The sequence below is a fragment of the Heterodontus francisci genome, chromosome 42, assembly GCF_036365525.1.
Source record: "Heterodontus francisci isolate sHetFra1 chromosome 42, sHetFra1.hap1, whole genome shotgun sequence".
NCBI lineage: Eukaryota > Metazoa > Chordata > Chondrichthyes > Heterodontiformes > Heterodontidae > Heterodontus > Heterodontus francisci.
The window spans coordinates 20632962-20656356 of record NC_090412.1 but is presented as its reverse complement, the minus strand read 5'-3'; the positions used below and the strand labels follow the sequence as shown (position 1 = coordinate 20656356).

The following is a 23395-nucleotide window of genomic DNA, read 5'->3' as shown; positions in this document are numbered from 1 at the left end:
AATTGGGTGAGTGAGTACAAGTATAGTGGTGTAAATTATTTGCTCTGATTGGATGAATATTCAGTACTATAATAGCATAACTTAGACTGGGTAACTGGTGCAAAACTGAATGCATATGAAGAAATGTGTGAATTATTGGTAGTTTCAACTCTGTCTCCAGTGGGCATGCATCCACAGCACAATGCTGCCCATAGTTTGTTGCTAATTATAAATGTCACTCAAGGAGGCCCAATAGATGAGTAGTGTGGGAATTAAAATGTGACTTCTGTGTAGTAGCAGCATTCTTCTGAGGCATTTGAAGCAAATTATTGGCAGTGTAGAGGGAGCCTTTACTTGGAATCTAGTTTGGTCTGTCCCTGAACTGGGAGTGCTTGGCACTAACATTAGACAGAATTGGATTGTCTGTATCACTGCAGCCCATTCTTTGGTTTAAATATTACGTCCCACACTTTTTGCCATGGTGTATGACGTTTACAGGTAAATTATGCTTCGTCATAGTATGATGCCTGAGGTGCAGGCACTGGCAGTCTGTCTGTTCTTCGGTATACTTGACAAAGGCATCCAATAAACACTCCCTCCAATATTTCTTTCTCCTTTTCCATGAAGGAGTATCAATTAATTGAGACTTTCACAGATGCTTGAGGCCCACCTCTGTTACCTCCCGAGTGGCTGTTTTTCATCTGGTTGGTGGATATTGGCAGTCTATTCAGCTGTGGCAAATAACACAACTGTATTTGACACAAAGACAAGATATTGCAGATGCTGGAAATCTGAAAAAAACCCAAAAATGCAGGTCCGGCAGCATCTGTGGAGAGAGCAGCAGAGTTAATGTTTCAGGTCTGTGACCTTTCATTAGAACTTTTATCCTGTCTTCTTCTGACCATGTGCTATTTCACTTTCTAACATGGACCCCTGGTTGATTTTTTTTCTTGTCATAGCCCAGGGTGTTAGAACACAAGAACATAAGAAATAGGAGCAGGAGTAGGCCATTTGGCCCCTTTAGCCTGTTCCACCATTTAATAAGATCATGGCTGATCTGATTGTGGCCTTAACTCCACTTTCCTGCCTGCCTCCCATAACCCTTGAGTCCTTTGTTAGTCAAGAATTTATCTAATTCAGCCTTGAATATATTCAGTGTCCAAGCCTCCAGTGCTGTCTGGGGAAGGGAATTCCAAAGATTAACGACTCTCTGGGAGAAGAAATTGCTTCTCATCTTCGTCTAAAAAGGAAGACCCTTATTTTGAAACTGTGCCCCCTAGTTCTACCTTCCCCCACAAGGGGAAACATCTTCTCAGCATCTACCCTGTCAAGCCACCTCAGAATCTTGGATGTTTCAATAAGATCATCTCTCACTGTGCCGGGGCAGCGCAGTGGTTAGCACCGCAGCCTCACAGCTCCAGCGACCTGGGTTCTGTTCTGGGTACGGCCTGTGTGGAGTTTGCAAGTTCTCCCTGTGACAGCGTGGGTTTCCGTTGGGTGGTCCGGTTTCCTCCCACAGCCAAAGACTTGCAGGTTGATGGGTAAATTGGCCATTGTAAATTGCCCCTAGTGTGGGGATGTGGTAGGGAATATGGGATTAATGTAGGATTAGTATAAGTTGGTGGTTGATGGTCGGCACAGACTCGGTGGGCCGAAGGGCCTGTTTCAGTGCTGTTTCTCTATGACTGACTCTATATCATTCTTCTGAACACCCAACCTGCTCAATATTTCCTCATAAGATAACCCCTTTGTCCCAGGAATCAGCCTAGTGAACCTTCTCTGACCTGTTTCCAATGCAAGTATATCCTTAACAACAGCAAAATATTGCAGATGCTGGAAATCTGAAATAGAAGCAAGAAATGCTGAAAATACTCAGCAGGTTTGGCAGCATCTGTGGAGAGAGAAGCAGAGTTAATGTTTCAGATCCTGATCACTCTTGCCTAGAGGATCCTTTACTATGAGGTCATTTATTAATCATTACACGGTTGCCTCATTACACGAAAAAAGGCAAATGGAATGCTATCCTTTATTACGAGAGGAATTGAAAATAAAAGCAAGGATGTTATGCTTCATTTATACAGGGTATTGGTGAGACCACATGTCGAATACTGTGTGCAGTTTTGTTCTTATTTAAGGAAGGATGTAAATGCATTGGAGGCGGTTCAGAGGAAGTTTGCTAGATTGTTATCTGGAATGAGCAGATTGTCTTATGAGGAAAGGTTGGACAGACTGGGCTTGTTTTCACTGGAGTTTAGAAGCATGAGGGGAGAATTGATTGAAGTATCTAAGATCCTGAATGGTCTTCGCAAGGTGGATGTGGAAAAGATGTTTCCTCTTGTGAGTGAGTCCAGAACTAGGAGGCACTGTTTTAAAATTAGGGGTCATCCTTTTAGGACAGAGATAAGGAGAAATCTTTTCTCTCCAGAGGGTTGTACAACTTTGGAACTCGCTGCCTCAGAAGGTGGTGGAGGTGGGGTCATTGAATATTTTTAAGGCGGTGGTAGATAGATTCTTGTTAGGCAAGGGAATCAAAGGTTATGGGGGGGGGGGGGGTAGATGGGAGTGTGGAATTTGAGATACGAATAGATCAGCCATGATCTTATTGAATGGTGGAGCAGGCTCAAAGGGTCGAATGGCCTACTTCTGCTCCTAATTCATATGTTCGTATGTATGTATGTACACATTACTAGATCTAAAATAGCCTGCTCTGGGTTGGTTCCAGAATGTATTGTACAAAGAAACTGTCCCTGATACACTTTATGAACTAATCCTCCAGGCTACGTTTGCCAGTTTGTTTAGTCCAATCTATATGAAGGTTTAAATCACCCATGATTATTGTAGTACCTTTCCTACAAGCCCCCATTAATTCTTGATTTTATATTCTGTCTTACAGCGTAGCTACTGCTAGAGTCCTGTAAACTACTCCCACCAGTGATTTCTTTCTTTTGCTATTTCTTCTCTCCACCCAAACTGATTCTACATCTTGCTGTTCTGAGTTAAGATCATTTCTCACTACTGTACTGATCTCATCCTTTATTAACAGAGCTACCCCACCTCCTTTTTCCTTCCTTCAGATCCTTCCAAAATGTCTCATAGCCTTGAATATTTAGTTCCCAACCTTGGTCACCTTGCAACCATGTCTCTGTAATGGCTATCATATCATACCCATTTATTTCTATTTGTGCTATCAATTCATCCATATTATTACGAATGCTGCATGTATTCAGATAAAGAACCTTTAATTCTATCTTTTTTTTACCATTTTTCCCTACTTTGACCTTTATTTACTGGTGCACTCTTGTATGTTTGTATGCTCTGCCCCTTCCTGTCACACTCTGGTTCTTGTTACCCGGATTGCTACCCTGCACTATTGCCTTGTCCTTTCTCATTAACTTTCTAAATCTCCCCTTTCCTAAGCACTATCTACAGCCCTAGTTTTATGATTCACCGGGGTACTGGTCCTGTTCTGGTGAAGGTCGACCCAACAGTATAGCTCCCTCATTTCCCCAGTGTTGGTGCTGCTGCCCCATGAATAGAAACCCATTTCTCCCGCACCCACTCTGAGCTACACGTTCAATTCTGATCTTATTTGCTCTATGTCAATTTGCTCGTGGCTCAGGTAGTAATCCAGAGATTATTACCTTTGCGGTACTGCTTTTTAATTTAGTCCCTACCTGCTTATACTCCCTCAGCAGAGCCTCTTTCTTAGTCATCCCTATGTCGTTGGTACTCACATGGACCATGGCAACTGGATCTTTCCCCTCCCACTCCAATTTTCTCTCCAGCCCCAAGGAGATGTCCTTAACCCTGGCACTGGGCAGACAACACAGCATTCAAGACTTGCTCTCGGTTACAGAGAACAGTATCTATCCTCCTAACTATACTGTTTACTACTACTACTACAGCATTCCTTTTGTTGATGCCAGTTATACTACTCCTATTGCTGCTGCAGCCAAGAGCAGCAGTTTCTAACCTGGAACTTAATGCATATCTCAGAAATGCTTCAATTAATGCCTTTATTCACTAGACTGTTGGAGGAACAATGGCAATCTGCTTCTAGTGGAGTGCAAGTGCTGCCTAACCAAAACAAACAAATGTTTCTCCAGCAGAGTGCAAATTGTAGAAAGACTATTCATTGTTTTCTAGCACTGATCTTTCAACTTGACTAACAGAAACTGGTTACAGTAAACAAAGTGGAAGGGAAATAAAATATTCTGAACCAAATATGTGTATTTTGTACATATTTATACAAACATATACTGAAGGTAAGATTAGAATGAACAATTGAGCATTAAATTAGTAAATATTGTTGATTAGTTTTCCATTATTAACAATCTCACTGTCATTTGATCTAAAACCTGGCCCGAGTCCTTTAGTTTTTTTTCATGCCCCACCCGACCCGAAAATAACAAACATATTCTTGAAACAGAAAAAAATCGTAGATTAAAACAAAACAATACGAAACAAAACAGTACAGTCCAGCCTGACCCTACCTGAGCCCGAAAGATGGACACAGAATACAGACCCGACATATGTAGACAGGTTTGGTTGGGTTCAGGTTGGGTAGCCAGGCTTTAATTTGATCTACTTCCAAATGCATAGATTTGTGTATTCAAAAAAATAAATCCGTTTCCCTAATTTTGCTGTGCTGTTTAGCCAGCCTGCTGCCAGAAATAGTTGGTGATTGAAGGGGGAGGAGTTGCTGGAAAATTTTTCCAGTTGCTGGCTCCTAATGGCAGGACTGACTACAGATGTTGATATATTTTATGTACATTTGAACCCTATATGTGAGGACCTCCTTTTGTTAATTCATACAGAAACATTACTCATTGTGCTGACTAAATTGTGTATAATTACGCTCTTTTTGATTTAATAGGCTGGATTGATTCGTGCAGACACTGGCGAGTTTTTCATTGAGCCTTTGGAAAAAGGACAGCAGGCACAAGAGGGGAAAGGTCGTGTTCATGTGGTGTATCATAGGTCATCTATCAAACAAGCAACACCAAAAGCCCTACCCATTGAAGGTATTGCAAAGACTAATGGTTACTGAAAGTGTGAGCTTAAGTTTTTAAAACAAAAGTTACGAAGTCATTAAAAACGAAAATCCTGTTTGTTATTAAACCCCACAAATTCTCCAGAATGCATTCTGCATACTAAAATTGCACAATATTAAATGCTTTTTATTTTTATAAGACTAATTTGATTACAGTGTTTGCATTCTGCATCCTTACTCTGCTTTTAATTTATCTGTGAATTTTAGTGGATGTCTAGACGACATCTGTATTGTAATATAGTTTGTTTTAGAAACTCTGAAGAGTTTCTCTTCTAAATTGATATGGTGTACGGAATTTTGCCAAATGTTAATAAAACCCTGTAAATTGACAGTTTACGGTACTGCTTAGTAATTATGTGACATATTTAACTAATGTAAATTGCCTGTGTAGGCTGCCACAGTCTGTCATTTCAATGCTTAACATTCCTATGTGTGATGTTGCATTCATTAGGGGAAATTCTGCTTGACTCCTGTTAATCTTTCATACACAGGTGTTTCAATGAAAGATAAATTAAAAGATGAAATATTTGGACACTCCTAAAATCTCCTTCGGCTCACCATTTTTGTCTGATTACACCTCAATGTAGAGCATTAGGAAGTTTTGTATGTTAAAGGTGCTATATAAATGCAAGGCATAGGTAGTGATTTTAGGGCAAGGCTTGGTGATGTTGCTCAGTGCAATTGCTAAGTGAGGTATTATGTAGAAATGAAACACTAATAGTCATGGAGCATTTTATTAGATCATCTTAAAGTCAACTGTCCAATCCAGTTATATTTTCATGACCTCATGTAAAACCCAGTACACTTGAGATTGAACATGCCAGTACGATGAAGTTCTTTGCAGTGGGCAATTAAGAAAGCTTCGATATCTTTTTGTCTTCAATATGAAGGCTGCTTGAATTCAAATCTTGGTCTTGGCAGAAATCCAGACTAGGCAGTCCTTGATGGACAGTGTTGGCCAGTTTGTGGTCAACTTATTAGCGCTGTATTTCAGGCCAGAAAATAATGTCCTTGAGATTTGTTCCGAATGCAAATTCTGTTGGCTACATAGCATCCATCGGATGATAGGGCGGTAATTTATTGCAGATTAATGCTTGTAAAGAGAAATATTTGGATAGCAAGGCCACTGAGATAACTTACTAAAGGTAGAATTCCTCCAGTACAAAAACTGATTAAAATTAGACTTTCATTTGTTCGCAGAGTTTATTTGTTGCTCCACCTGTGGACTGATGACTTTGCTCTAAGAGAATGTAATGGATTAGGCTGTGGAATTATACATAACAATTATCTGTATAGTTCTGTGATTTCCCCTAAAAGGAGGCATAATTCAGATGAGCAAAGAGGACGATGTTGGACATTTGAGGCAGGGCGTGACAGGCCAACCTAGAATTTGAATGTAGATCTTTCTGATAAGAAGGCACATATTGTACTAATTGCACTAAGATAGCAGCCCTAGATTTGAAATGTGTTTTGTACCATATTTAAGATGCCTACATAACTTCTGTGTAATTTTAATCTGCATAAGGTGCAAATTATTTTTTTTATTTATCTTTAATGTCTGACATCCATTGGTATCTTGTATGATTTTAAAAGCCAACTGTTCTTCATTGCCAATGGACTCCTCATCTGTGTCATCAGCTCATCCTGATGTTTTGCCACATTTTATGATGGAAAGCAAGAGAAATGATAACAGATGGTGAGAGTGAATTTAGTGGAATGTATGGGGGTGGGGGTTGGTCTCCTTGATTTTTGGGCTTGTGCAAATACTGGCTGGCATCCAATTTGAGACCACACACATCTGTAATTCTTCCTGATCATTTATTAGTCTAAAGATTGGACTGTATAGGAATTCAAATTATACTGTGCCTGGTCTTTTTATGGACTGACTTGGGAATGGTTGTAAACAGATCAGTTATTTATAATTGGTTATTTATATTTATGCTTTTCTGTTCCTTCAGTGCTTCTTCCTTCTCTCAAGCTACCTTTCTTCAGTTGGGGTCAAATGGTTCAGATTTTCTATTTCTTTACAGTGGTAATCTGATTAGCTGACACAAGATCCACTAATGTCAAAACAACTTACTGCACCTTTTTGAAAAGAGCCCCTTTTGATCTCAATCTTCTTACCTTGGAGAGAAAGGATTGTAGGTTATTAGAACTGATCATTGGCATCCACATACTCCAGTTTTTTTTTCTGTTCGACTTCCAGCAATCTAGTTTCCTACACACCTAATGCACTGAACCCTGGTCAAAGTCAGCAGTGACATACTGTCTGTCTGCAGCTGTAGTTCATTGACCTCTTGACATACTGCTTTTCATATTATAGACAATTCTATTCTCTGGATTTCTATAGTACCAGTATCTCATTATTGCACTTGCACTGTTTCAAATGCGAAGTTTGGCCGCCTTTGTCTTCACAGTTGGAACTGGTGTGCCACAAGATTCCGTTAATGATCTATTCCTGTTTATTATCTACATATTGCTCCATCATTGCCATAATCTGCAAGTATGGGGGCGGAGGATATATATATATGCCAATGGCATTTGGTTCTACCGCTGCTGCACCACCATTGATTTTAGGTCAGCTGCTGTACTATACAGCTGGATATCTAAAATCAAGTACTGGGTCCTACAACTTCATGTTAACAGGAGTGAAACTAAGTTGTTTTGAGTTTTGTTATGTGCTTTTGGCTCTGGCTCCATTAGCCTTCCAAGCTATTTCTTCACACTGAACCTTGCCATTCTGTTCAACTCTGAGCTGAGCGTTTAAACCCACATCTGGTCCATCAAGATTTCCTTCTGTATTTAGTACATTGTCCATTTACTTCATCTCCACAGCTGCTTGAAGCCCTCATCCATACCTTCATAAACATCAGCTATTCAATACCTCCGTGACCCAGTCCTGCCCTGCACAGAATTGTAAAGGACCTCTGTCCCTGTCAAGTGTCCTGTGCTCAAGTGAATGAATTTCAGAATCTTTCCCTTCTGTCTTCAAATCCTCCATGGACTTTCCCCAATTCAATCTTGGAAATTTTGCCCAGCCCTACACCCTCCACACCCCTGACTCTTTATCTGATTCCCATGTTCCTTCAATTCAACATATGAGAAAGAAAGCGAGTTCATTTACATAACACCGTTCATATCCTTGGAACATCCTGAAGCTTCAGTGCCAATGAGTTGTTTTTGAAGTCCAGTCATTGTTGCTATGTAGATAAGCACACTGGCAATTTGCACACAGCAATGTCCTGCAAACGGAAAATGATACAAGAACATGAGAAATAGGAGCAGGTGTAGACCATATGGCCCTTCGAGTCTGCTCTGCTATTCATTGTGATCATGGTTGATGATCTGCTTCAACTCCACGTTCCAGCCCGCTCCCCATATCCCCTGATTCCCTGGCGGACCAAAAAATCTGTCTAACTCCGCCTTGAATATACTCAACAATCTATCTATTTTGGTGTTGGTATAAAAGGATAAATGTAGATCAGGGCATTGGGAGTTAATCCAGCTGAATGGCTGGAGGGGCCTCAATTCAACATTTCATCCAAAACATGACTCCTTCACAGTGCTACCCCTTTTTGTATTGCGCTATAGAATTGGCCAAGGGCTTAAGATATAGAATGGGGCTTCAACCCACCACCATCTGACTCCAGTAAGAGAATTACTACTGAGTTAAGTTGATACTCCAAAGCCAGTCTTTCTTGTGTCTCTGCCCTCTGGAATTTTCTTCCAAAACCATTTTCCCTGGCTGTCTCTCCCTACCTTCAAAAGTATCTGGAAAAACCTCTATCTCAGATCATGCCTTCTGTGTTTTTTTTCTCTTTCCCCACTCCCTTCTCCCATCAGTTCCTTAATTTCCTTTTTGGTCTCAATCTGTCCCCATCATAATGTGCTCTGAAATATTTTCCAACATGAGGAAGCAAACATAAATGTTAGTTGGTGCTGAGGGAACTGATCCAGACAGCTCTTCCTCTCTTTGAGATGTAGCACTGTGCTGCCTTACACTAATTGCTCGATCGAGTTCCCCCAGTGACAACAAAAAGTTCAAGTAACAGTTGAAGCTGGGATTCAAGCCTATAATTTTCTGGGTTAAGTCAAATACAACCAATCTGCTGATGTACAAAACCTTTTCTTGTCAGCATTAAGCATTCACAGGCCTGATGTCTTTCTATTCTGACCCCAAATTGAGAAGAGCTTCCTTGATTAAAGCAGTATAAAATTTTCCATTTCTGGCATTGGCCATTCTATAGCTTGTTGACTGAGATTCCCAATTTAATATCGCAAACTCATGCTTATTAAGAAGTGGGCTTCACAGTGCTGAAATTATTTTAAATTGTCTTTCTCTTTTTCCCTGAAAGTCTCCTTTTTTCTTACATGAGGACCCATCCATATTGTTGGAAGTGTAGAATGGTCTAAGTCTTCATAGGTTGCATCAATGTTGATATGTGCTGATCCAGTTTGGATTTGCTATTCTAGCCATATTTGTATGTCCCGCTAATCTTTTCATTGCTCATTCTGATTTTACAGCGCAATGCATCAATGCTTCTTCAGACCTTCTCAAACTGAAGTGTTGTAACCTGCAAAGCTATGGACCAGGTGCTGGAAGGTGGGATTAGATTAGGTGGCTAGTTTTTTAGCTGGCGCAGACATGATGGGCTGAATGGCCTCTTTCTGTGCCGTCATTTTTCTATGGTCCTAAAAATTGTTGAGCCTCACCATTACTCAATCATGTACCATTTAAGTGATAGGAAGCTATAGGATTCAAAGTGAAGCCCATCTGACTGTCAAAACAGCCCATAATCTATTTTTCTGCAGATGAAAATAAAATGTGCCTAATCTTTGAAAATAGATATGGGTTTGATTTCTGAAGTTATGTATATATTGCCTTAGTAAGTGAAATTGGTTATGATGCTGATTTGGTCAACTGATTAATCAGTGAAATAGTGCATTATTCGGACAGATTCTTTAATGACACTTTAGACTTACTTAACATTGCCTGATTCATAATGGATACATAATTAACCTTGTTAGTGGTGAACATATGCAATGCCGAACAAAGGAGTAGCTTTATAATTTGAAATTTGAGAACCTTGGCAGGTTTACAAGGGTTTCATTCATAAATGTATTCACAAATAGCTGAAAAACCAGAAAGTAGGGACTATTTAAATTTTTTGTTCCTCAGTTGTCATCTTAAAATCATGGCATTAACAATGCTATCCCTGCTCTAAAATCACAAAAGTTTTTGTTTAAAAAGTTGAAATTTTCACTTCTGATCTTGGATTTTTGTTCCTTTCCATGATTAAAATAATTGTTTATGAATGTGTTTTAAACCAAGTTACATTCCTTCGTTGATTTTATTTTAACCTGAAAATGGAGACATTTACTTTTATCCTGTTCTGTGAAAATACTGTGACTAAATTGCTGTCTATTTAGATTTGTGGAGCAAAGAAATAATGGTTGTAGTGCATGCAAAGTGATTGTGTTTATTCCTTTTCCCCTGACTAGACTTTTTCCCAGAAGAACTTTTCTTTTGGAGTGTACCCATGCCTATATGGCTAAATTTTTATTGCCATTGAGCAGAGGTACAACCTCATATAAATAGTTGGGGGGGGGGGAGAAATTGGGGGCCTCAGTATGGGTAAAACACTTGACTTACCCACCCCACCGCCAATGTTTGGGCCTGTAATGTTGCCCATGATTTCTGCACCAGCAGTAACTTTACAGTAATACGATGTATGCTTTCAGTTGCATCTGAGTGATGGAAACCCAGGTTTACAAATTCTGACTTTGGACAAACATGGTATTAAATCTTTGTTGATCAACCAAAAATCATAATTGAGCCAATTACTTAAGGGACATGGAGGGAGTTGTTACATGCCTTTAATCGTGTTGTAATTCTGAATATAGTCTAGCCTTAATTCAGAGTTGCTTAAATAGGATATTGGAGAAGCGGCAAAAATAATTCATAAGGATGATAGAACTGAGAGGATATCCTTCCAGGAAAGGCTGAACAGGCTCAGGCACTTTGGGAAAGTGAAGGCTGAGGAGTGAACTGAAAATAGGAACTTTAGGAGCAGGAGTAGGCCATTCGGCCTTTCAAACTTGGTCCTCCATTCAATAAGATCATGGCTAATCTGGTTGTGGTCTCAACTCCACTTTCCTGTCTGTCCCCCCTCCCCCATAACCCTTGACTCCCTTGTCTGTCAAAAATTTATCTAACTCAATCTTGAATAAATTCAATGACCCACCCCTTTCTGGGGAAGAGGATTCCACAGACTACCGACCCTTTGAGGAAGAAAAATTTCTCCTCATCTCTCTTAAAAGGGAGACCTCTAATTTTTAAACTGTGTCCCCTAGTTCCAGTCTCCCCCACAAGAAGAAACATCCTCCTGGTATCCACTCTTATCAAGTCCCCGTAGGATCTTATATGCTTCAATAAGATCACCTCTCGTTCTTCTAAACTCCAGTGGGTATAGGCCCAACCTGTTCAACCTTTCTTCATGTGATAAGCCCTTCATCTCCAGAATGACTCGAGTGAACCTTCTCTGAACTGCTTCGAATGAAGTTATGTCCTTTTTCAAACAAGGAGACCAAAACTGTACACAGTACTCCAGATGTGGTCTCATCAATTTCCTGTACAGCTGCAGAGGTCTTTTAAGATAATGAAAGGGTTGGATAGGGTAGACTAGAGAAAATGTTTCCACTTGTAGGGAAGACCAAAACTAGGGCGTTACATAAAGGATCATCATCTTCTTCTTTGGCCTCCTTGTCTCGAGAGACAATGGGTAGGCTCCTGGAGGTGGTCATTGGTTTGTGAAGCAGCGCCTGGAGTGGCTATAAAGTCCAATTCTAGAGTGACAGACTCTTCCACAGGTGCTGCAGATAAAATTGGTTGTTGGGGCTGTTACACAGTTGGCTCTCCCCTAGCTGCTGTCTTTTTTCCTGCCAACTGCTAAGTCTCTTTGACTCACCACTCTTTTTATGGCTGTCGGCCGGCTCTGGCGATCATTGGCAACTGACTCCCACGACTTGTGATCAATGTCACAGAACTTCATGTCGCATTTGCAGACGTCTTTAAAGCAGAGACATGGACGGCCGGTGGGTCTGATACCAGTGACGAGCTCGCTGTACAATGTGTTCTTGCGGATCCTGCCATCTTCCATGCGGCTCACATGGCCAAGCCATCTCAAGCGCCGCTGGCTCAGTAGGGTGTATATGCTGGGGATGTTGGCCGCCTCGAGGAATTCTGCGTTGGCAATACAGTTCTGCCACCTGATGCCAAGGATTCTCCGGAGGCAGCGAAGATGGAATGAATTGAGACGTCGCTCTTGGCTGACATACGTTGTCCAGGCCTTGCTGCCGTCGAGCAAGGTACTGAGGACACAGGCCTGATACACTTGGACTTTTGTGTTCCGTGTCAGTGCGCCATTTTCCCACACTCTCTTGGCCGGTCTGGACATAGTAGCGGACGCCTTTCCCATGCGCTTGTTGATTTCTGCATCGAGAGACAGGTTACTGGTGATAGTTGAGCCTAGGTAGGTGAACTCTTGAACCACTTCCAGAGGGTGGTCACCGATATTGATGGATGGAGCATTTCTGAGGTCCTGTCCCATGATGTTCGCTTTCTTGAGGCTGATGGTTAGGCCAAATTTGTTGTAGGCAGCCGCAATCCTTTTGATGAGTCTCTGCAGGCACTCTTCTGTGTGGGATGTTACTGCAGCATCGTCAGCAAAGAGGAGTTCCCTGATGAGGACCTTCCGTACTTTGGACTTCGCTCTTAGACGGGCAAGGTTGAACAACCTGCCACCTGATCTTGTGTGGAGGAAAATTCCTTCTTAAGACTTGAACGCATGTGAGAGCAGCAGGGCGAAGAAGATCCCAAATAGTGTAGGTGCGAGAACACAGCCCTGTTTCACGCCACTCAGGATAGGAAAGGGGTCTGATGAGGCGCCGCAATGCTGAATTGTGCCTTTCATATTGTCATGGAATGAGGTGATGATACTTAGCTTTGGTGGACATCCAATCTTTGCTAGTAATTTGAAGAGACCATGTCTGCTGGCGAGGCCAAAGGCTTTGGTGAGATCTATGAAAGCAACATAGAGGGGCATCTGTTGTTCGCGGCATTTCTCCTGTAGCTGGCGAAGGGAGAGCAGCATGTCAATGGTCGATCTCTCTGTTCGAAGGCCACACTGTGCCTTAGGGTAGACACGCTCAGCCAGCTTCTGGAGCCTGTTTAAAGGGACTTGAGTGAAGACTTTCCCCACTATGCTGAGCAGGGAGATTCCACGGTAGTTGTTGCAGTCACCGCGGTCACCCGTGTTCTTATAGAGGATGATGATATTGGCATCGCGCATGTCCTGTGGTACTGCTCCTTCATCCCAGCACGGGCAAAGCAGTTCATCGACTGCTGAGAGTTTAGCAGACTTGGCACTGTTGATTATTTCAGTGGTAATGCCGTCCTTCCCAGGGGCTTTCCCACTGGCTAGAGAATCAATGGCACCACTGAGTTCCGATTTTGTTGGCTTTTCGTCCAGCTCATCCATGACTGGCAGAGACTGGGCTGCATTGAGGACGGTCTCAGTGACAACATTTTCCCTGGAGTACAGTTCTAGGTAGTGCTCCACCCATTGGTCCATTTGCTTGTGTTGGTCAGTGATCGTGCCCCCTGATTTAGACTTGAGGGGAGGCGATCTTCTTGATGGTTGGCTCAAAAGCTCTCTTAATGGCATCATACATTCCTCTGATGTTTCTGGTGTCGGAGGCTAGCTGAATACGACTGCATCGGTGTTGCCAGTAGTCATTTGCACAGCGCCTGGCTGTTCTTTGTGCAGCGCTTCTGGCTGCTTTAAGTGCTACGGATGTTAACTCGCTGGGGGCTTTCTTGTAGTTCAAAAATGCAATGCGCTTGGCGGCTATGACAGGTTCCAGCTCTTCAAAGTGAGATTGAAACCAGTCTGCTTCTCATGTTTGCCAGAGGTGGTCATTGCTGAGTCATAGATAGCTTCTCTGATGTGGACCCACTTAGTCTCTGCATCCCCTGTAGGAGTGTTTTGAAGGGCTTTTTCAAGTGAATTTAGAAACTGTGGATAAGAAATTCTGCAAGTGTTGATGCGTGGGCGGCCCTTCTGCTTGGAGTGGTGCAGCTTCTTTGGTTTGAGTGTAACCTTGCTGCACACCAGGGAATGGTCGGTGTCACAGTCCGCATTGTGGAAGCTGCATGTGATTTGAGCGCTGTTTAAAGAGGTTCGCCTTGTGGCGATGAGGTCCAGCTGGTGCCAACGACGTGATCTTGGGTGCCTCCATGATGAAACCTGGTGACAGGGTTTAGTATGAAAGAACGAGTTGGTGATGCAGAGGTTGTGATAGGTACACAACTCCAGCAGTCTCTGTCCATTTTCATTCATCCTTCCAATGCCTTGGCACTCAAGGCAGGAAGGTGATGAGTCATGGTCGGCCCCAGCAGGAACAAATGTTCGCTATTGGGAATGCTACTAATGATATTATGGAGTTCCTGGTAGAACTGGTCTTTAGCTTCAGGTGGGGAGCATAGGTGCTGAGTAGGTGTACTGGACCAGAGGCGGTGAGCAGTTGGATGGACAATATGCGTTCCGAGCCATTTGAAGGTGGCTCTATCATGCTGAGCAAAGAGTTTCTGATGGCGAAGCCCACTCCACGCTGTCTTGGTTCTTCAGGATCCCTACCCTGCCAGATGAAGGTGTAGTCTCGCTCTCTTAGTGATCCGCTCGCAGGGAGGTGTGTCTCCTGAAGTGCTGCAATGTCTACATTGAGTCTACTGAGCTCGTTGTTAATGACGGCGGTCTTCCGAGAATCGTTGATTTGTGTAAGGTCTTCCGACAGGCCAGGACACCTAGTTCTGATGTTCCAACTTGCAAAACGAAGGTACCTTCTTTCTTTTTTTTGTCGTGTTGTTTGGTGTGGTGTTACAGTCCACTTGTCGGGCAATGACCCTGAGCTCCAAGCACCCATTGAAGCAGGTGGACTGTGGCGGGACAGATCCTTACTGACCGGGGGCTGCCCGGTTTGAGGCGGGCGGTAGCTTTCCGGTGAGATGCGATGACCTCTCCCACCGACAAAGGCAACCCGCGGCACCCAATCTCTATGCCAATTGAGCTGGACATATAACCTGTAACTACTGCCTTCCGTGATGTTTTGATCGCTGTGAGGCGACTATGGAGTGACCTCTCCATGGCGCGTGCCTGGGCAGATGTATGGAGGTTGTGAGTTGCCCAAGCGTCAAAACGCCCCCCCCTCTCAGCCTTCCAGGTGGGGTCCAAAGGAGTGCAGAGCACGACGTTTGGCACTGGTATGGCTGCAAGAACTGCCGGAAACATGCCAAAGGTGACACATGACCACCTTCGGAGTCCCGCTCTGGATTTTCTGTTAGGGTTTACTCCCTTAGCCTTGGCCTCTCCCGAGACGCCCACAAGACAGTGGGGTTGTTAGATCCTATCCTTGAGCAGGGACCCTAACAAGTAAGTGGTGTGATTTCATGGAGGGAGGGGTGCGAAGGGGGAGGGGGTGGGGGGGAAGGGGAAGATGGCGCAAGGGCGAGGGGGTGTGGGGGAAGGGGTTGCAAGGGGGAGCTGGGAAGTGGGTGTGGGGGGGTGGTGAGCTGGGAGAAGCTGGGATCCAGTGGGGAATTCGGGAGAAACTTCTTCACCCAAAGAGTGGTTAAAAATGCTTCAAGGAATGTGCTGAAACAAGGAGTAGTTGAGGCATATAGCATAGATGTATTTAAGAAGAAGCTAGATAAGCATATGAGGGCGAAAGGATATCCCAACCGTTAGATGAAGAGGATTGGGAGGAGGCTCATTTGAAGCATAAATGCTGGCAAAGACCAGTTGGGTCGAATGGTTGCAGATTCTGTGCAAAGGGATGAAATTCACTTTCGGCCAAATCTTGAAGGATTAAAAGATATGGGAGAGTTGCTGATTTCCAAGACTTGTTGATTGATTTACCCACTCTGCTTTTTGCTTTGCATGAAAGGAATCTTGTCCTTTGCTTTCCAATCATTTTTAAGAACTTGCTGGACTTGCACATTTATTGCCCATTAAACTCGCCACAGAAGTAAAGAGTCGTATGCACCTTTTTATCAATGGGATAATTGTTAATGCAATGCCAATCAACCTCACTGGTCCAGAAAGAGAACACTTGAAACTGTTCTCTCATTCTTGCATGTTGTAAATTATTCTTGGAGATTTAAAAAGTTCTTAATTTTAATTTTTTGCTTCCTTATCTCTCTCTTTATTTCTATTTCCATACCTGATTTGACTCTAATTCACCCAATTTCTCTGTCCCTCCTCTGCTCCTTTTTACAATTCTTAAATTTTACTGATTAAGGAGATACATTATTGGTGTCGAAGTTTGCTAAGGTCCCAGATGCCCTGTTATCAAGTTCACACTTCTAGCAAGTTACGGCACAATTTGTTTTGATCTGAAGTGTGCTGTCAATTGCCCTGCTCCAGCAAGATTTGGCCCATTAATGTGTTAATTCAATTCTCCATGATCAAAGCACCTGCTGTGCTGTTTAATTTTTATTGTTTTATTTGAACTATTGGCTAACTTGATTTTGTTGATGTAAGGAACTGCTTTGAATTAACAGGAGTCGACTATTGCTGCATGGTGTTGTTCTAAGCTGGAGCAAAAGCCAATGCAGTGAAATTCTTTTTTAATGCTTTCAAAATGTGTTAATTGAAATTGGTGTGAGGACCATTCTGTTGGATGTAAAGGGGAGGGGTACAGATGTGCATACATTGATGTACACTGTTTGCCACTGTATCTTCTTACACCAATGCATTTTTCAGAATGCACACATTGCACATGGGTACAGATGCAACATTACATGGAGGAAACCATTTCTATGTTGAAACTGACACCGGTGAAGACACATCCTAAATCAATGTACTAATCACAGTATAAGAGGCACTACTTGTGACTGAACAGTCCAGAAACTTGCTATTGCATCCAGGAGGGTGAGTCAACACCATTTTCAAGAGCCACTCTGCATATAAATTCTGTTTGGAAGACTAGCAAGCCTGAAGGGGAAAAAGAAAATGCTGGACAGAGAAGTGAATAAGTAAGAAAAATAAATGCATTGTACTTCTCAAATTAGAGTGAATGGTATGAGGATGAAAGAGGACACTGGATTCAGAAGCAAGAAATTTAATTCTGCAGCAACTGGTAAATTCTCTGTAGTGAAACCATTCTATGTAAAACTGTGGCTATCTTCAGAGCAATTTGAGATAGTTAATCTGTAGGAATTGATAGTATACTTAAATTAAAGTATGTTTCTACAGTGTTACAATAATTCCATGCAGAACTATGCACCAAGAATAGAAAGTTGTATCTGTAGGTGAGATTGTTAGTATTGGTTTTTGTAGTAAATGCATTCCTTTGCTTTGTTCTCAGATTTGCAGAATTACTGATTGGCATGCTTGGGAGGACTATAGACTGGAAGGATTCTCCAAGATAGTATTGTGTATTACAAAAAACTGGATGCACATTCCTAAATCCCTGCAGAAACACACTCTTGAGAGCTCTGAATGGTAATCTGCTGGAGCATCATAGAGGAGCGTCACTGGCCTTCGTGAATGTGATGAGCAGATTCACTGGAGAGGCAATTTGCTTCATCAGCTGTGCCTGTCCCAATTGTATTGTGCAGTGAGTTGTATCAATGTGTATCTGGATGTTGTCAAACTGTATATTGGCATGGACATTATTAATGCCCTGATCAGGTCAGTCCATGCCCTTATCGAGGAGACTCTGGGACAGATGAGAATGTGGCATGGTCAACACCTGTCACTTGAGGTTAACCTGTCCCCTGGTCTTCAAATACTCTGACATGAATGGTGTTTCCTAAAGAATACCCTGTGGAAGACACAATGATGAATGCAGGGTCTTTCCACTGCTCAACTGCATAGTGTAGGTGGCACATGTGACCTATATTTAGTTCTCCCTTGCCAGAGGATTTCACTTTCCTATACTCGATCACTGTCCTCCTTTTGGAATGGTCATGGTTGTGGTCTTAACAGGTACAGTGGGACTAATTGAAGAAATCTTGTCTATGGAAACTTAAATGGCATTGTTCTGTTAATTTGTCTGCAGCACATTGGAACACAGAACTGTGGGAGAAAGAACAGAGATACACATAATTTACTTATTTTAAGTGCTGTTGAGGAATATGGTGGATACTGGACTTTCTTCCTGTGGATGATTGTTCATTAAAGTAACTACAATGAAGAATGCTTTCAAGCTACTATTATTGATAGTTTCAGATAGCCTGAGAAAGTTGGTTACTTTTAATAGCATTACATTGTATTGCATATGACAAAGTTCTGAGACTCTAGAAAAGCATGTTCTCCTCCTGGCGTATGTGGAATGATTTGGTAATGAAGTGCTTAGCTTTTTTTGACACATCAAGGCTTCACTACTTTGGAGCTTTTATTACGTTACATCTACTTTCTCTTGGAATTCAGATGCTCTTCACAGCTATGATCCATGTGCCTCAATTTTTGTCAAATTTGTCTTTAGACCTTAATTGTAGATAAGCCTCATAAATCTGAGAATATCCAGTCATCAATGAAGAACATCGTGGTATTGTTGAAACTGTAAATTTTCTTTTCCCTATGCATGTTTGCCTTGTGTTAGGGGTGTCGCATATGGCTCTTTAACATCTTGTTTGCAGCTCCCAACGTTTTCCAGTTGGATCACATTATCATGATAGCCTAAAAAAAAAAGTCATGAAAATGACAGAGCTAGACGGCAACACAATTTTCCTTATTGATTTATTCATTTGCTTAATCAAAAATTTAGATTCTACGCTGTCGGGCTTCAGAAGTGGCATGGCACTTGGATAGCTTAAGCAATCCGTATCACAAGATGCAAAAAGAAAGAGTTTTAATGTACAATACTTCTGATTTTCAAGAAAGTTTGTAGAAAAAAATGTTTGGTTACAAAAAGATTAGCGGGGGAAAAAGGGGTTACAAGCATCATACTTAGAAAAAAATTCACTCACAGAGAACAAAAGGATTGAATGGCATTGAAACAGAGAATCATCGAAGATGAAAATAGTGACTTTAGCTGAGAGGTGACTAGATTTTGTTTTGCTACCAAGCCACACAGAACTTATGTATGTCCAATATTTGATGAAATGTTTGTGAACAAAAAATCGGATTCTACCGGTCAATTGTTAGCAAAGCTCAAAACCTTTGCTGAAAATATCCACCTAAAAAGTGAAAGTGTATCGTTATGATTCTCCAGGAAAAAGTTGAGAGAGCTGTCGGCAAATTTAGAATTTGGGTAGCATCAAGATTCAACTTTGAAAACAAAAAGGTTTTTACCTATTCCTGGGATGTAGAAACTGGATTTTTGCCCACCCTATATACAGGATTGAAATTACTTGAAATTCAGTAATAACTGTGGTCATTCTTCTGAGCATCAGAGAGAAAACAACTTTTTTACAGCATCATATAAGTACACTATGTTCCTTAGGATCTCAAACAATTTTTTCCTCTTAATATATGCCTATGCCTTCACTCCATTCTTTACTTTTTTTCGTCTTGCGGCTCCCAATAGTTTTTATTTTAGGCAAATTTTTTAAAAAACCTCTTTTAAATAAAAAAGGTTGCTGAACCCTGCCTTATGGGGTTAGTAACATTGATTTTGTGCCATAATGCATCTTTGTTTAAAGAAGGGTGTATCAGAATGTTCAACAATGTCACCTCGGCAGAAAATAGGTAGCGTCCAACTGCCCAAAGTTAGAATGTCTATTTTCAGTGTAAATTGAGCAATATTAGTTTTAACAATTCAAATTCTTAATATATATACACATATCTGTGATAGGATCTGTTCTAAAACATATTGCTTAGACCTCCTCCACTCTCTGCTCCTAGTTTCTTAACAATCACCTACAGCTGTTCTAAGGCTCATGAACCATCTGGTATAAATGAAGAATGCAAGGTTCTTATGCCTGGACTGGGAAATGTGCGAGTTATTATGGAACAGAGCAACATAATGCCAAAAGAATGGTGAATTATTTAATAGTAATTCCACTAGGTGCGAAGATGTGGAATTCTCGTGAAGCTGGACTGTTTAATCTGTCAAGGTTTTCGACAATATTATTTGTGTTTTGTTTGCTGTGTTATTGAATGAATCTTTTCAAATTTATGGGCCTTACTCGCAATAAAAGTCATGAGATAATGAGCCTTATTTAAGTTTCATTTTTACTCTTCCTGTTTTCTCCTAAAGCAGTCAACTCTTTATCCTCTTACCTCTACTACTTCTCGCAATTGGCTGTTCTTCATGTGTGAGTTTAGACAGTTAGTCTCGGTAGGTATTCTGATTGTAGGGCATACTGTTCATGCACTTCCTGCAGGAATTGATAAAGAATGTCAACGACTACTCCAACAGAACACTTGCCTGTTTCTTTCCCAACCTCCCAATGTTGGGTGCTGACGACAATTGTAGTGCTTCTACCTTTGTACCAACTCTGATCAGAGTGGGGATCAAATTTGGGGCCTCCCTGGTATGTATTCTTCAGTTTCTCACTGTAAACAAACTGAGCCATCATGGCAGTAAGATTAGTGAAATCTTAAATCAAAATACATTCCTGACCATGGTTGCTTTACTGCATCTATTAACTGCCATAGTTATCCATATTTACTTACAAGAGTGTTACAATTACATGTTATCAATATAATTAAATTCAAGCCAAAAGGTCAAAACTTGAGTGGCGTGTAGACATCCTAATGCTGAAATTAGATGAAAACCTGCAGCAATCTTCCAACTATGTTTGCAAAATGTAATACAGCTTCCATGTGACTTTTGTTTGAGTTTTCTTTTCTTGTAATGTCTTAATTATTGTTGCTAAGCTTTGCCATGTCGCTTTGCATCATGTCTAGAAGGTGTATAGATAGTGTCAGGCAAACCCCACCTGCCAAGACTGAGGCACACATTATTTCACCACATGAACATTAAAACCTAAAATTGCAAGCCCTGACTGGAAAGATATTTCCATGGTAACAGACAATGTTGAAACAATGGGGATCCAGCAACTGCTTCCCAATACACAGAAGTGGTCAGACCAATTTTAGTCACAATACTATGGCTGTTGCAGAGAACTTGCACTTCCCACAAAGGATTTTTGAAGAGACTGTTCTGTATAAGGAGCTAGTCACATGACTGGCCTGCTGGGCAACTTGGGAGTTTAAAAAAAAAATTTGAACCTCAGACAAAGGGATTTTAGGCAGAATGCCATGTACTTCTGGAACTGAAGCAAGAACATCTCGCCTGCTTGTCTGTCTGCCTGCCTTCATCTCTTCTCAGGAGCTGAAAGCATTGAAGACACGTGAAACTCAAAGAGAGAGAGGAGTTTGCTACGTGGACAAAGTTTTAAGATTACTGGGCCCCAACGAATTGCAAGACCATATCTTCAATCAAGGACTACAGCGAGCTCGAGAAACAGTAACAAGATATTGTTCAAACTGTTCTACTTATCTTTTCTTCTGCTCTTTTCTGTTTCTATCTGCATGTTTATATCGCGTGCGCATGCTAGCGTGAGCAGGTATATCCATAGGCATGAACCGTATTAGAGTTTAAGTTTTAAGGTTTTAATAAATTTCCTTTTTCTGCTTTTAAACTATAGAAAACCTGTTTGTGCTCATTTATTTGCCTTATAATTGGAAACTGAACATGGATTCAAAAAAAAGGAAGCTCAAAACAGTATGTTCAAAATTAAACCCTGTTACAATAAGGCCAGATAAAGATAGCAAAAGACCCCTAGACATTGCTCACCTGTCGTAACAGAAAATATAGGCATTATATAGGTAACGTGGTTTCTCATGAATGATTGGTACCTGATTGTTTGTTTGTTTGTTTTCTAAATGCCAAATGCACTTCACTTTTTCTCTCTTGGTTGAATAAGCATGTTAATTTGCAGCAAGTTGACTTTCCGCACCTCAACAGACATTTTCTGCAAGCCGTAAGCGATAACTCTATCAAGGGAGTGTTATGCTCGGCCCCCACCTGCCAAAAATGAGGCACATTGATTTTGTCATGGATATTGATTTTTAACTGCTGTTGGAATGAGGGAATGACTTGTTAAACAGACCAGCCGTGGCCGTAAAAGACATTTGCATATCAACAGACAGTATTTGGAAGGACAAAAGACCATTCTGATATTCAACCCACAAAGGATGTTGATCACCGGACAGTGAGGAGGGAGGGAAGCGCATTCCAGGGCCTGCTGGGGTGATGCAATCCACAGCGGCCAGGACTGGTTAGACCAACTGGTCACATGACTAACTGGCTGTTCCAGGGCTTTCTTTTGAACTGGCCACAGAAAGTTTGAAGTCAAGAGAAAGACTGTTTCCTCCTGGACTGAGAAGATCTCTCCTGTCTGCTCCCATTTCTCTCTTGCAAGCAGAAAACACATGAACCACAAGGGAGAAAAGTCTCCCACAACGAACAGGGTTTTAGAAGAATACTGGGCCCAAATAAAAAGTACGATCAACCTACAATCAAGGACTCTACAGTGAGCTTGAAGAACCGTAACAACACATCTTCAAATATTGCCTCAAATTTTTCCACTGTATTTTTCTTCTCGGCGCCACCCAAATTAGAGTTTAAGTTGAATAAATTTCAACCTCCTTTTCTTTAAACTTAAAACCTGTTTGTGCTGGTTTCTTTGCCTTATAATTGAACAAGGATTCACCAAGGGGGAGCTAAAAACACAATGTGTATAAAAATAAAACCCTGTTCTGGTAAGACCAGGTGAAGGCTGAGAGACCCCTAGACACCTTTCTCACCTAGTCGTAGCAGGAGTCAGAACTAAAAATGCAAGCTGTTGTAGGCTATGGATAGTAGTCCAGGCAGTTGTGATGCTTGGAGAGATGCAGGGCAAAGAGGTTTTTGGTTAGCAGCTGAAATGAAGGCAGCTCCTATCTCATATCATCTCTGTTGGAAGTAACCAAAAACAGTAAAAGAATGGATAATAAGTTTGCATCTTGTCCCTTCCCTCAGGCCTACTAGTTACTCCCTACCACCAGCACTAAGAACATGGGCATAATGCAAAAAGCAGCACTGTCATCTAAAATAGCACTACCTGCTACCAGCAGTGGAAAAGGTGATAGATTTGTTGGCAACTAGCACTACTGTAGAACAAGAGTTTAAAAAAAAAATTGCAGAAGAGAAAGTAGATACAAGTAAAAAGCAACAAAATAACAGTTCAAGAAGAAAAGACAAGCAAATGGGAGAAAAAACATTTTCTTGCCCCTACAGTATATGGATCAGTGAATGCCTAGCATTTTTGTATATATTTTAATCCTGGACCAGTAAACCAGACTTTCT

The 23395-nt window shown here is 41.5% G+C and overlaps 1 protein-coding gene across 2 annotated transcripts in view; it reads left to right on the top strand.

The window, feature by feature from the left end:
• The window catches only part of LOC137355506 (A disintegrin and metalloproteinase with thrombospondin motifs 14), a 216831-nt gene that overhangs the window by 22305 nt on the left and 171131 nt on the right, over positions 1-23395 (top strand). For both annotated transcript variants that reach the window (XM_068020727.1, XM_068020728.1), the window contains exon 3: positions 4856-5003. In XM_068020727.1, coding sequence (XP_067876828.1) covers positions 4856-5003 — 148 coding nt within the window. The remainder of the gene's footprint in view (positions 1-4855; positions 5004-23395) is intronic.